The sequence below is a fragment of the Mastomys coucha genome, unplaced genomic scaffold (genome assembly GCF_008632895.1).
Source record: "Mastomys coucha isolate ucsf_1 unplaced genomic scaffold, UCSF_Mcou_1 pScaffold21, whole genome shotgun sequence".
NCBI lineage: Eukaryota > Metazoa > Chordata > Mammalia > Rodentia > Muridae > Mastomys > Mastomys coucha.
The window spans coordinates 9,939,156-9,951,998 of NW_022196904.1; the positions used below are offsets into that span (position 1 = coordinate 9,939,156).

At 39.9% G+C, this 12,843-nt stretch overlaps 1 protein-coding gene across 1 annotated transcript in view; it reads right to left on the reverse strand.

Annotated features, from left to right (window-relative positions):
* The window catches only part of LOC116100271 (vomeronasal type-1 receptor 90-like), a 14,125-nt gene extending 2,510 nt beyond the window's left edge, over window positions 1-11,615 (reverse strand). Inside the window, exon 1 of the mRNA XM_031384102.1 lies at window positions 10,673-11,615. Coding sequence (XP_031239962.1) covers window positions 10,673-11,615 — 943 coding nt within the window. The remainder of the gene's footprint in view (window positions 1-10,672) is intronic.
* Window positions 11,616-12,843: the final 1,228 nt, after the last annotated feature.

Below are 12,843 nucleotides of genomic sequence, written 5' to 3' on the forward strand. Positions count from 1 at the left end.
TGTGTGTTGTGGGACTGGCTGCAGAGCTTGTGCCCAAGGTCTGCTCAGAACACTAACCCAGACAGGCCAAAAGGAACCTGAGTCACTGGGCTGGCAGAGTTCCTGTGTGTCTGGTCAAGCTGTTCCCAGTTACTCTCAGTGTTGGGACAGATGTTGGTTCCTGCTTACCTCTGGTCCTGGGTGTGTCAGCACACCTCTGATCCTGGGTGTGTCAGAGTACCTGGGAGTGGAGCTTCCTCTGGGTGTTGTGGGACTGGCTGCAGAGCTTGCGCCCAAGGTCTGCTCTGGACCCCAGCCCAGACAGACTGAAAGGAACCCAAGTCACTGGGCTGGTGGAGTTCCTGTGTGCCTGGTCCTGCTGGTCCCAGTTACTTCCAGTGTTGGGACAGATGTTGGTTCCTGCTTACCTTGATCCTGGGTGTGTCAGAGCGCCTGGGACTACTACTAGTATTTTTTAAGTGAACATAAATATATAAAGTTTTTTGTTTGTTTTGTATTTAATAAAGCTTAAAATCTTGGCTCTTACTGTGGTACAAGCCCAAATAAGAACAAATTTTAGACATTGGATTTCATTGTAATTAGGCTGTCCTTCCATGACCCTCATATCACCAAAGGATTTTACCTCCATCTTAGCTAAGCTGAGAGTTGACAGTTCTGCTACGCCAAGGAATGAATTGTAGGCCTCCTGATGATGGCAAGTGACCTTGGTTTGTGTTGTTTATTTTCTTATGCTTGCCCCCCACCATCTGGTTAACTCTAGTGCTACCTACCCTTGCTAAATCTGACTGGAGCCTGTCCTTCCTGTGATCCTTGTTGTGTCAGAACTCCTCAGAGTCAAGCTGTCTCTGTGATCCTGTGATTCTGGGATCCTGGGATCCTGGGCTTGTTAGATCACCTGGAGTGAGGATATAGACCTCCTGCTATGGTCAAAGCTATTTGACTTGAGTGAGTGACTTTATTCTCAGCCCAGAGAGAACAGGTTACATTTATTTAAGAAATGGTGTGTGTATTAAGATGGTCTATTCATAAAATCATTCATTAACTCTTTCAGTGAGCAATGGTTCTGCTTGGAGGGTGGCACAGACATTAGGTAAGGGTAAGAATTTGGCTCATTAGCTGTGATAATTTGGAAAAGCATTCATCTCAGAGAAAGAGGAACTTATAAAGTCCTCTTCTTCAAACTTGATACAAGAGCTACAAATGTCAAGCAAAGCATTCAGTCTCACTCTTTGTTGTTCTCTTATAAGCCACCTCTCAAGTTAATTGTCTATGCCTCTTTAGGCTATATAAATATTTTGAAATATGTAAGATGTTCTGAAAACCATAGTATAGTATAAAAACATCAAATAAACAATCATACTAATAGAGAGGCTGAGATAGGAGAAGCCTGATTTCAAGACCATTATGTGATACACAGCAAGACACTGTGACGTACAAACAAGTAGTAAGTGTATAAGGATTATACAATATTGGACCTATTTCTCCAATTACCAAATTAGAGAGGCCATTGGATGACAGTCAACAAATTTCTAATTTCTCATATTTTTGGATTTCAATCGATTAGGATATGTTGGTAATATTAATTTTCCTATTAAGGTATTAAGAAAAAGTAATTGTCACTTCCTGTTGTTTTTGTTGTAAGAGGTGGAATTAGGTTTGTGTGAATTTGTTGAAAGATTACCTTCTTGCTTCTTCTAGGGTGTAGTTTTGCTCCTTATGTTGGTGTTTTCCATCTATTATCCTTTGTAGAGCTGGATTGTGGAAATATATTGTATAAGTTTTGTTTTGTCATCGAATATCTTGGCTTCTCTATCTATGGTAATTGAGAGTTTAGCAGAGTATAGCAGCCTGGGCTGGCATTTGTGTTCTCATAGGGTCTGTATGACATCTGCCCAGGATCTTCTAGCTTTTATAGTCTCTAGTGAGAAATCTGATATAATTCTGATAGGTCTGCCTTTGTATGTTACTTGACCATTTTCCCTTACTGCTTTTAATATTCTTTCTTTGTTTAGTACATTTAGTGTTTTTATTATTATGTGATGGGAGGAATTTCTTTTCTGGTCCAGTCTATTTGGAGTTTTATAGGCTTCTTGTAGGTTCATTGGCTTCTCTTTCTTTAGGTTAAGGAAGTTTTCTTCTATAATTTTGTTGAATATATTTACTGGCCCATTACATTGGGAGTCTTCACTCTCTTCTATACTTGTTATCCTTAGGTTTTGTCTTCTCATTGCGTCCTGGATTTCCTGAATGTATTGGGGTAGGAGCTTTTTGCTTTTTGCATTTTCTTTGACTGTTGTTTCAATGTTTTCTATGGTGTTTTCTGCCCCTGTGATTCTCTCTTCTATCTATTCTGTTGGTGATGTTTGCATCAATGACTCCTGATTTCTTTCCTAGGTTTTGTATGACCAGGGTTGTCTTTCTGATTTCTTTATTTTTTCTATTTCCATTTTTAGATTCTGGATGGTTTTTTTCATTTCCTTCACCTGTTTGATTGTATTTTCCTGTAGTTCTTTAAGGGATTTTTGTGTTTCCTCTTGAAGGGCTTCAGTTGTTTACCTGTGTTCTCCTGTATTTCTTTGAGGGTGTTATTTATGTCTTTCTAAAGTCCTGTATCATCATCATGAAAAGTGATTTTAGATCTGAATCTTGCTTTTCCAGTGTGATGGTGTGTCCAGGATTTGCTATGGTTGGAGAAATGGGTTCCGATGATGCCAAGTAACCTTGGTTTGTGTTACTTATTTTCTTATGCTTGCTTCCTGCCATCTGGTTATCTCTAGTGCTACCTGCCCTTGCAAAATCTGACTGGAACCTATCTTATCCATCCTGTGATCCTTGTTGTGTCAGAACTCCTCAGAATCAAGCTTTCTCTGTGATCCTGTGATTCTGGGATCCTGTGATCCTGGGCTTGTTAGAGTGCCTGGGAGTAGAGCTTCCTCTGAGTGCTGTGGGACTGGCTGCAGAGTTTGCACCAAACGTCTGCTTGGGGCACTGTCCCAGACAGATGGAAAAGAACCAGTGCTACTGGGTAGGTGGAGTTCCTGTGTGCCTGGGTCTTGCTTGTCCCAGTTACTCCCAGTGTTGGGCCATGTTTTGTGTCCTCCACACCTCTGATCATGGGCATGTTAGAGCACCTCATAAGAATGTATTTTTGAAGTTGTAGTTAATTCCCTTTTGCTAGTATGTTGTGTTTAATCACAAGAATGTATTAATTTTTCCTTCTGTCTCTCAGCTAAATATATGAGATCATGGCAACCTATGTCAACAAACCTTGAAAACTGATTGAAGACTTCACAGCTTAGCAACGAGATAAATACAAATTGTTTCTAAAATAATTTTTATGATTATTTGGAATTTCCTGGTTTTGCCCCAGAAATGCCCTATCACATCCCACCTCCTCTGAATCTATAAGTGTATTCCCCCATTCACCTATCCACTCCCGCCTCTTCACCCTGGCATTTCCCTACACTTTGGCATAGAGCCTTCACAGGACAAAGGGCCTCTCCTCCCATTAATGCCCAACAAGACAATCCTCTGCTACATATGCGGCTGGAGCTGTGGGTCCCTTCATGTGTACTCTTTGGTTGGCAGTTTAGTCCCTGGGAGTTCTGGGGTGTATGGTTTTTTGATATTGTTGTTCTTCCTAAGGGGTTGCAACCCTCTTCAGCCCCTTCAATACTTTTTCTAACTCCACAATTGGAGACACTGTGCTCAGTCTTATGGTTGACTATGATCATCCACCACTGTATTTTTCAGGCACTGGCAGATCCTCTCAGGAGACAGCTATATCAGGCTCCTGTCACCAAGCACTTTTTGGCATTCACAATAGTGTCTGGGTTTGATGAATATATATGGGATGGACATACATTCCTTTCCTTCAGTCTCTGCTCCACACTTTGTCTCTCTATTTCCTCCCATGAGTATTTTGTTCCTTCTTCTAAGAAGGACCGAAGCATCCACACTTTGGTCTCCCTTCTCCTTGAGCTCTATGTGGTCTGTGAATTGTATCTTGGGTATTCTGTGCTTTTGGGGCACAATGAAAGCAGTGAGAATGAGCGAGAGGAAAACTTGTAGCTCTAAGTATCTCCAAAAAAGAAACTGGTGAGAGCATACACTAGCAGCTTGAAAGCACACCTGTCCTATAGTGTGGTCAGTATAACAGAGGCCGCAGACTAATGAAAACAATTCCATCTTCCCAATTGGCTATCAAATTCCAATACTTTTCTAGTTATGGGGGGGGTCTATGTGCTTACTCTTTCCTTCTACACTAGGATTTTTGTCTGTCTTGAGCCTGCCCTCATCTTGTAATGCTGTGAATTAGTATGTGCATGGGTTCTCTTATGTCCAAAACTTAGCTTCCTTGGAAATATCCATCACCTTTGGCTCTTAAGAGTCTTTCTGTTCCCACTTCTTAAGTAATCTTTGAGTCTTGAGGGAAGGGGTGTGTTATGTATTTCCTATTTAGGGATGAGCACTTTGAAGCTATTGATTGATATTGGTTGTAGGTGCCTTAGTAGAGAGAGAAGGTCACCAAGATGCTAAGCCTTCATTTATCTGAAGAAGCAGATGGGTACAGCTTCTCGGGGATGATGGCTACCAAGCTAGCTCACTCCAGTTACTTTATTCAAACATCATACAAGGTTAATTTGGGGCTGAGAAAGGTTCCAGATACCAAAGCTATTTTGCCCTTTGTTGCTCATAAAAATAGACAACCCACACAATTCTCAGTTCCTCTTGACCATGGCTAGCCACAATTACATGTAAGAACTCCAGGTTTGCCATGAGGCCCAAGATTTGTGCAGCTGCAAGTTCTCATGTAGCACCACATTCAGACTTTCCAGAAAGGCAACATTTCTTCAAGGTTCAAACATTAGCAAAGCAATTTCTCAGCCGCTACTGACTGACCTAAAAATGGCAAAGGCTTTCCTGAAACATTCCACCCATGTCAGACACAAAGGCTTTCCTATACATTTCATTTAAAGGCAGAAATTTTTTGAAGTCAGACTTTAGTATACATATCACTACACGAAGTGAAGTGGAATCTTCTGGTTTCTTTGGAAAGTCAGTTATGTCGTCAAACAATGTTTTGCTGGATCACACAGGTGAAAGAATGTTTTGCTAAAGCAGACATGAGACAGGAGGTTTTCCTGAAGCAGACACAATTGAAAGGATGCTTTGCTATAGCAAACATGCAAAAGGACACATGATATTCAGAAGGAATATAATATGATCCCACAGACAATGGGAGCTCAAACACTGGTTCACTTTGCTCCACCTCACCATTCTTTGCTAATGATACACATGGATTGGTTCACCTTACATTGTGCTGCTGAGCTCCCCTTGTGGTGATGCCACGGAAAGAATGACTCAGGCTGGTTGGTGAATCTCACATTTCTAGACTGAATTACCGTTGCTGGTTTGTGAGTGGTGATAGGGCTGCAGTTGCTGGTTCATATTTAATGTTTGCTACTCAAATGAATGGCTGATATTCTGACAACAAAGATTGAACTTCCCCCAAAGAACTCTTTCTAATCAGGTCTACTTCTCAGTGTCCTAATAATACCTTTTCTTTTCCACTACCCTTGATGGGTGTTGGACTAGAGGGGAGGTTGAGTACTTATTAAAGAAAGTTGAGAAATACATGCCTACAACAAATTTATGCCTACAACAAAGTCTCTTATTTACCATGTGTTATTTGTGGCTTTCTGTGTTCATTGCTATCTACTGAAAGAAAATGCTTCCTTGATGAGGATCGAGAGATACACTGATATACAGGTAAAGAAGTAAACCATTGGAAATCATTCAAGGCTATGTTCATTTAGTAAGGTTGTAGTAATAGGTTTTCTCTTAGAGATTATACCCTACCTAGTCACAGGTTCTCAGTCTGTGAGTTAATAGTGTCAGGTATGGCTTCTACCTCATCCTCATGAACTGGGCCTGAAATCTAGTCATAAAATGGTTACTTACACCCATAACTATCATGTCAGTACTGCATCAGGATGCAACTCTTGCCAGACAGGTTGTTATTGTATTTCACTGGTTTTACAACTGGGTGACCTTGAAAGTCACTTTTCACCTCTAGTAGCACATATATTCCCTTCCAGCACCATAAAGACTAGCCAGTAGGAACAAAAATTCCAGGTCAGTACCCACTTGACTTATACAGATTCTATGGCTCAAGTATTTACTGTAATTTTGGTTAATTTCCCATTGCTCTGATAAGACACCATGAACAATGCAACTCATAAGACTATTGGGAAGTTTCAGTTTCAAAGTGCTAAGAGTCCATGACTATCAAGACCATGGTCATCTCACAGTGCCTTGCACTATGTGATCTGTGTTTTTTCTGGCAACAGGTCACAACAATAAAATGATGCCTAATTACTTATTGCTACATCCACACACCCTCATCAGAGAAGATTCTCCTCAATGTAGATGGCAATTAACACAGAGACCCACAGCTGGTCAATGAGCAGAACCAAGAGACTTTGGAGTATTTGGAGTGTTGTGGGGAATCTACCAGAGAAGACTATTCAGGCACAGGCTAAAGCCAATAGAAAGTCGTTACTAGCTGACTAGTAACTAAACTGATGTTCAGGATTTCAATGTAGCCCACAGTCTCTCTCAGGCTGAACTTTTAAGCACATAAACCATATCCTCTGATGATATACTTCAATGAACAAGAACAGTTAGCCAGAGGTGGAACTACAAAAGTCAAAAACAAGGTTGATGCATGTAAAGACTTTCCAAGAAGTATAGACTTGGGTAGATTAGCCACTTCTTTTCATTTTGCCTGATGTTGCTGTCTGTATGCTAAGTATTATGGCCTGAATAGTACTTCCACAATGGAGTCAGCTGTACTAAGGTCTGGTACTTGTTAGACTCAACCTTAAATGAGAAATCTTTGTTACATTCTTCATTTAAGGAATATATAAGGAATAGGAGTTGGAAAAATGTTGTGGTGGTTCGAATACGAATAATCCCAATAGATTCATGTGTTTGAATCCTTGGCCTATGGATAATGGCACTATTAGATGTGGTCTTTTATTAGGAAGTGTGTCACTGTGGAGGCTGGCTTTGAAGTCTCCTATGCTCAAGCTATAGCTAGTGTAGCACACAGTGTAACACACAGTCTCTCCTGCTGCCTACAGATCAAGATGTAGAACTTTCATCCTTTGCCAGAACCATGTCTGCCTGCATACCACTACATTTCCTACCATGTCAAGAATGGACTAAACCTCTGAAACTGTAAGCTAGCCCCAATTAAATGTTTTCCTTTATAAGATTTGCACTGGTCATGTTGTCTCTTCACAGCAATTAAAATCTTAACTATGACAGGTGGTTAAGATTCAGAGGTGGTGAATGGTTTCAAGGAGCCAGTATTTCCCAGCATAACACAGTAGATGCACATATTAGCTCACAGAGGTCATGATAGTCTGCAAAAAAGCCTGCACAATCTCAAGGCAGATAAATCCTAACATAGACAAGGGGAAGAGGTCAGGACATCCCATTCCTAGCTAAGGAGCTATTGTAATTTGTTTGCTATTGGGAGAGGAAAAATTAGTTTCTTTTTTGAGTGAAGTGGAAAGCATATCCACTTCACTCAAGGGTAGGCTCCATGCCAAGGTTGACAGAAACTAGATTTGGTCAACTTTTTTTTAAAACAGGTTCTCTCTATGTAACACTGGCTGTCCTTGCACATGATATGACGAAGCTGGCCTCAAACTTACAGAGATCTGTCTGCCTCTATCTCCTGAGTACTGAGATTAAATATGTGAGTCACTATACCTGTCTTTTACTCACCTTTTAAATGAAATTGTGAGAAAGAGTGAGATACATAGATAAAGACAGACAGGCAGACAGGTAGACAGGCAGACAGACATAAACAAGGGGGAGAGAAAGAGACAGACAGAGAGAGAGAGAGAGAGAGAGAGAGAGAGAGAGAGAGAGAGAGAGAGAGAGAGAGAGAGAGAGAGAGAGGAAATTCATGATGCATTGTTTTGGGGGAGGTAAAATAGGATCTACGAGAAAGCAGAGAAGGAAGATGAAGATGGTCAGAAGAAATTGTATAGAATTCTCAAAAATAAATAAGACATTATTTTTAAATGTGTTTTAAAACTTCAAAATTATGTTTTCCAACATAAATCTTACATCCCTTAATAATTTGTAGAATATGGACTTGGAGAGATGACTCAATAATTAGAAGCACTGGCTCTTGCAGAGCATTAGATTCCAGCACATACACAGCTACTAATAGGCATCTTTAATTGTAGTTAGGGTATTTAACACTTTCTCCTGGTCCCTGCAGGCATTCCATGCATATGTTGCATAGACATATGTGCATGTAGAACAGGACATATAATAAAAATGATGACAAAATTTAAAGAATGTATACAATATGATTCTTTCCACTTGAAATAAAAATTCCTGAATTAAGAATTGTATGCTTCAAAAGCATGAAACCTGAAAGTAAAGCCATAAGAAATGTTTTCAATTGTTGTCTCATTTCTCCCAGGAGAAAGAAAGTGTTACTTTGACATTTAAAGTACACATTAAATTATTCAAAGTTATTTACCATAGGGATACACACATACACATGCACATGCACATGCACACGCACATGCACACACACACACATACTCAAAACACCAAATGCACAATATAAAGAAAATATAAAAAGCAGTAAGAAAAAAAGATCAAGTAACAGATAAAGGCAGACCTATCACAATTACACTAGATTTCTCAACACGGACTATGGATGCTAGAAGATCCTGGACAGATTTTATACAGACTCTAAGGCAACACAAATGTCAGCCCAGGCTACTATACCCAGCAAAACTCTCAATTACCATAGATGGAGAAACCAATATATTCCATGACAAAACCAAATTTAGACAATATCTTTCCAGAATTCCAGCCCTACAAAGGATCATAGATGGAAAACATCATCACAAGGAGGGAAACTACACCCTAGAAAAAGCAAAAAAGTAATCTTCTTTCAACAAACCCAAAAGAATCTCAGAATAGAATAAAGACATTTATAAAATAGTCTGGTGTGGTGAGGTATGCCTTCATTCCCAGCCCTCAGAAGCAGAGGTACTCATATCTCCTGAGTTCAAGTCTAGCCTGGTCTACATTGTGAGTTCCAGCAAAGGCCAGGGATATCTAAAGAGACCTTGTCTCAAAAAAAACAAAACAAAACAAAACAAAACAAAATAAAAGTGAAAAAAAAAAAGACTTCTCAAAGTGTCAAAATAAAAAAAAAAAACTTTGAAAAACCTATCCTCTATCTGTCTACCTACCTACCTGTCTATTTTATCTGTTTATCTTTGTGTGTGCAGGTATGTGTATATGGTCTTGTGAACAAAATATGTGTGTGTGTTTGTGATGGCACTTATGTGAAGAGTAACAAGAGCAGGTTTTATTTTACAAGCTCCAAAGTATTACAATTTCAATGGGCAGTAAATATGAAAATTGTTGAAATGGTGTGGCTGCATTTTTATTGATATGAAATATTAAAAATCTAAAACTTGAAAATGTACAACTTATGAGAATTCTAATTGGGACCACACCAAGGACTCAAGAGCCATACAAATTCCAACATATCACAAAAATCACTAGAGAGACATATTTGTTAAAGAGAACAGCTGGACATATATCAGTCACCAACTGCTCTTTGTTTTTGTTTGTTTGTTTCTTTCTTTCTTTTTTATTAGATATTTTCTTTATTTACGTGTAAATTTCTCTTTCCAAGTTTCCCCTCCAAAAAAAACAAAGAAACAAACAAAAACAACAAGAACAAACCCCTGTTGCCTCCCCCTTCCCCATGACTGCCTCCCCACCCTCTCCCACTTATTTGCCCTGGCATTCCCCTACACTGGGGCACAGAACTTTCACAGGGCCGAGGTCCTCTCCTCCTATTGATGATCGAACTTGCAATCCTCTACTATACACATGCTGCCAGAACAATCAGACCCCTCCATGTGCAGTCCTTGGTTGGTGGTTGAGACCCTGGGAGCTCTGAGGGTACTACTTAGTTCATATTGTTGTTCATTCTAAGGCGCTGCAAACCCCTCATTTCCATTGGTCCTTTCTCTAACTCCTTCACTGGGGACCCTGTACTCAGTTCAATGGATGGCTGTGAGCCTCTACATCTGTATTAGTCAGGTACTGTCAGAGCCTCTCAGGAGATAGCTATATTTAGGGTGGCTTGCCCTTCCTTCAGTCTCTGCTTCATAGTTAATCTCTGCAACTCCTTCTGTGGGTATTTGGTTCCTCCTTTTAAGAAGGAATGAAATGTCCACCTTTTGGTCTTCCTTCTTCTTGAGTTTCTTGTGGTTTGTGGGTTTTTCTTCCTGTATTACAAACTTCTGGGCTAATAACCACTTATCAGAGAGTGCATACCATGTATGTTCTTTTGTGATTGGGTTACATCACTCAGGATGATATTCTCCAGGTCCATCTATTTCCCTATGAATTTCATAAATTCATTGTTTTTAATAGCTGAGTAGTACTCCATTGTGTAGATGTACCACAATTTCTGTATCCACTCCTCTGTTGAGGGACATCTGGGTTGTTTCCGGGTTCTGGCTATTACAAATAAGGCTGCTATGAACATGGTGGAGCATGTGTCCTTATTACATGTTGGAGCATCTTTTGGGTATATGCCCAGGACCAATTGCTGTTTGAAAACAGGTAATTTTCAATATTGGCAAGGAAGGAATAAACTGTGAAATAATTTTATTAGTGTTCATCAGTAAAAGTGGGCATAGAGTAGGGTAAAATGATGCCACAATTGCAATAATTGCCCCCAAAGTTGGCATTCGTTCACGTCTATAAATCTTATAAATACTGGCAACGTTGTTCAACAAATAAAAGAACACAAAACAGTTCACAAGCAACAAGATTGTGTGAGTGGCTTTGTGTTCAGAAGAAGACTGGGAGGGCAGGGTTGGGTTGCGGAGATGCTGAACTCTCTTTCGGTGCTTGTAGAGGAGGGTCACCATGTAGAGGCTGGTCCATATCATGATGGCCAGAAAGAGCAGGTCTCTTTTTATGATTACACTCAAGAATAATCCTGGATTGGGGTACTGGACTGGAAGATTTCTACAGTAAACATGAGAATATCCAAATTCAACATCAGTGTAATTTATTTTTGTTATTATGGTCTCAATGACGTGCACATATATGACCATGTTGATGAACCAGGAAAACAAGAAGGAGCAAAAAGTCCACAAGGAGAGTTTAGGCTTAAACCACGCCCACTTAGAATTACTGGGACTGATGGTGATGGCTTGGAATGTGCTTAGAATAGAAGTGGTAGAGATGGACATAGCACGGGTGACTCTGTAGACATACACAAAGGTCTTACAGCCAGAATCATTCAGAAAATTGGGCACTCCAAAGGATGATGTGATATATGGTATCATAGCGAATATGATTGTCAACATATTGACTATCATCAGGTGCATGAAAATGGGATCGATCGGTCTGTTAAAGCGAGCTTTTTCTAAGAATTTGTACACATACAGCACGAAGAGCAATGAGTTCCCTATGACTCCCACACAGAACTCAGATAGGAAGAAAACCCCCAAGAGTGTGTAGCTTGGAAACAACATCTCAGTCATGCCTTCAGTCAAAACAAATCAGATTGAAGTATAAAGCTAATTACATACTGACATTTGTGGGAAAATACACTGACTGACACTTCAGGAGGAGAGAAGATTAGAGAAAGGTCCAACTCCCTCGTGTCTCAGATCCAGATGCAGTACCGGCAGGAACTGCATTCCAGGGAGGATAGCCTCAGAGGATAGAAAGTATTGAAGCAGGTGGGCTCAAAGTGAAGATTTTCTGAGTACTGTTATACTAAGAAGCAGAACGTCAATGGCCTGAAAGGCAAACTTGGAGGTTACAAAGTGCTTTTTTTCAGTAGATCACATTGTATAATTTCTTAAAGATTTATTTTTGTCTTTAATGTATATGAGGACACTACAGCTGTCTTCAGACACACAAGAAGAGAGCGTCAGATCCCATTGCAGATGGTTGTGAACCACCAAGTAGTTGTTAGGAATTTAACTCAGGACCACTGGAAGAACAGCTAGTGCTCTTAACTCCTGATCCATCTCTCCACCCCACATTGTATATTTTTAAAACCCCATTTGAAAGTTCTAATCTTTCCCGAATAGATAGTAACATACATATCTGAACACTTTTGGAGCTTTGGTTGTACTTTTAAACTTTTCCAAATACTTATCTTTCAATTCACAACAGAGATGAAAGATGGTTCAGTGGTTCAGAGAACCAGCTGCTCTTCCAGAGAACTCAGAGCAGAGCCCAGCACTCACTTGGAGGCTTACAACTGTAAGGCCATATCCAGGGGATCTGATACCTTCTTCCTGCCTCTGTGGCTCCAGACATGCACACACTTCACAAACATGCAGGCAAGCAAATCACTGTACATGTAAAAGAAAAGAATAAATTAGAAAACAATTCTCAATGAAAGATTTGTCACTTGGGATTTGTTTGAGTCGAACCTTTGGGTCATTTTGGGGACTCAATCCTTGTGTAGAGCTTGTGTTATTCAGAACACAAAGAGTTGGTTGTTACAACACATGGCCCAGCATTGAGGACATTCTCAAAGAAATATATTTTTCTGTTACTTTTTTATTATTTGTAGGAAAATGAACAGAATTGTAGATAATTGTGTTATATGAAATGAGGCTCTCTCAAAGATATACATGACACATATTATCATATATGGAATCTGAAGGAGAAATCACAAACCCAATGGGGAGACTCTTAGCCATATGTGAGAAATGGAAGTGGCAGAGTGATACAGTAGGGAAT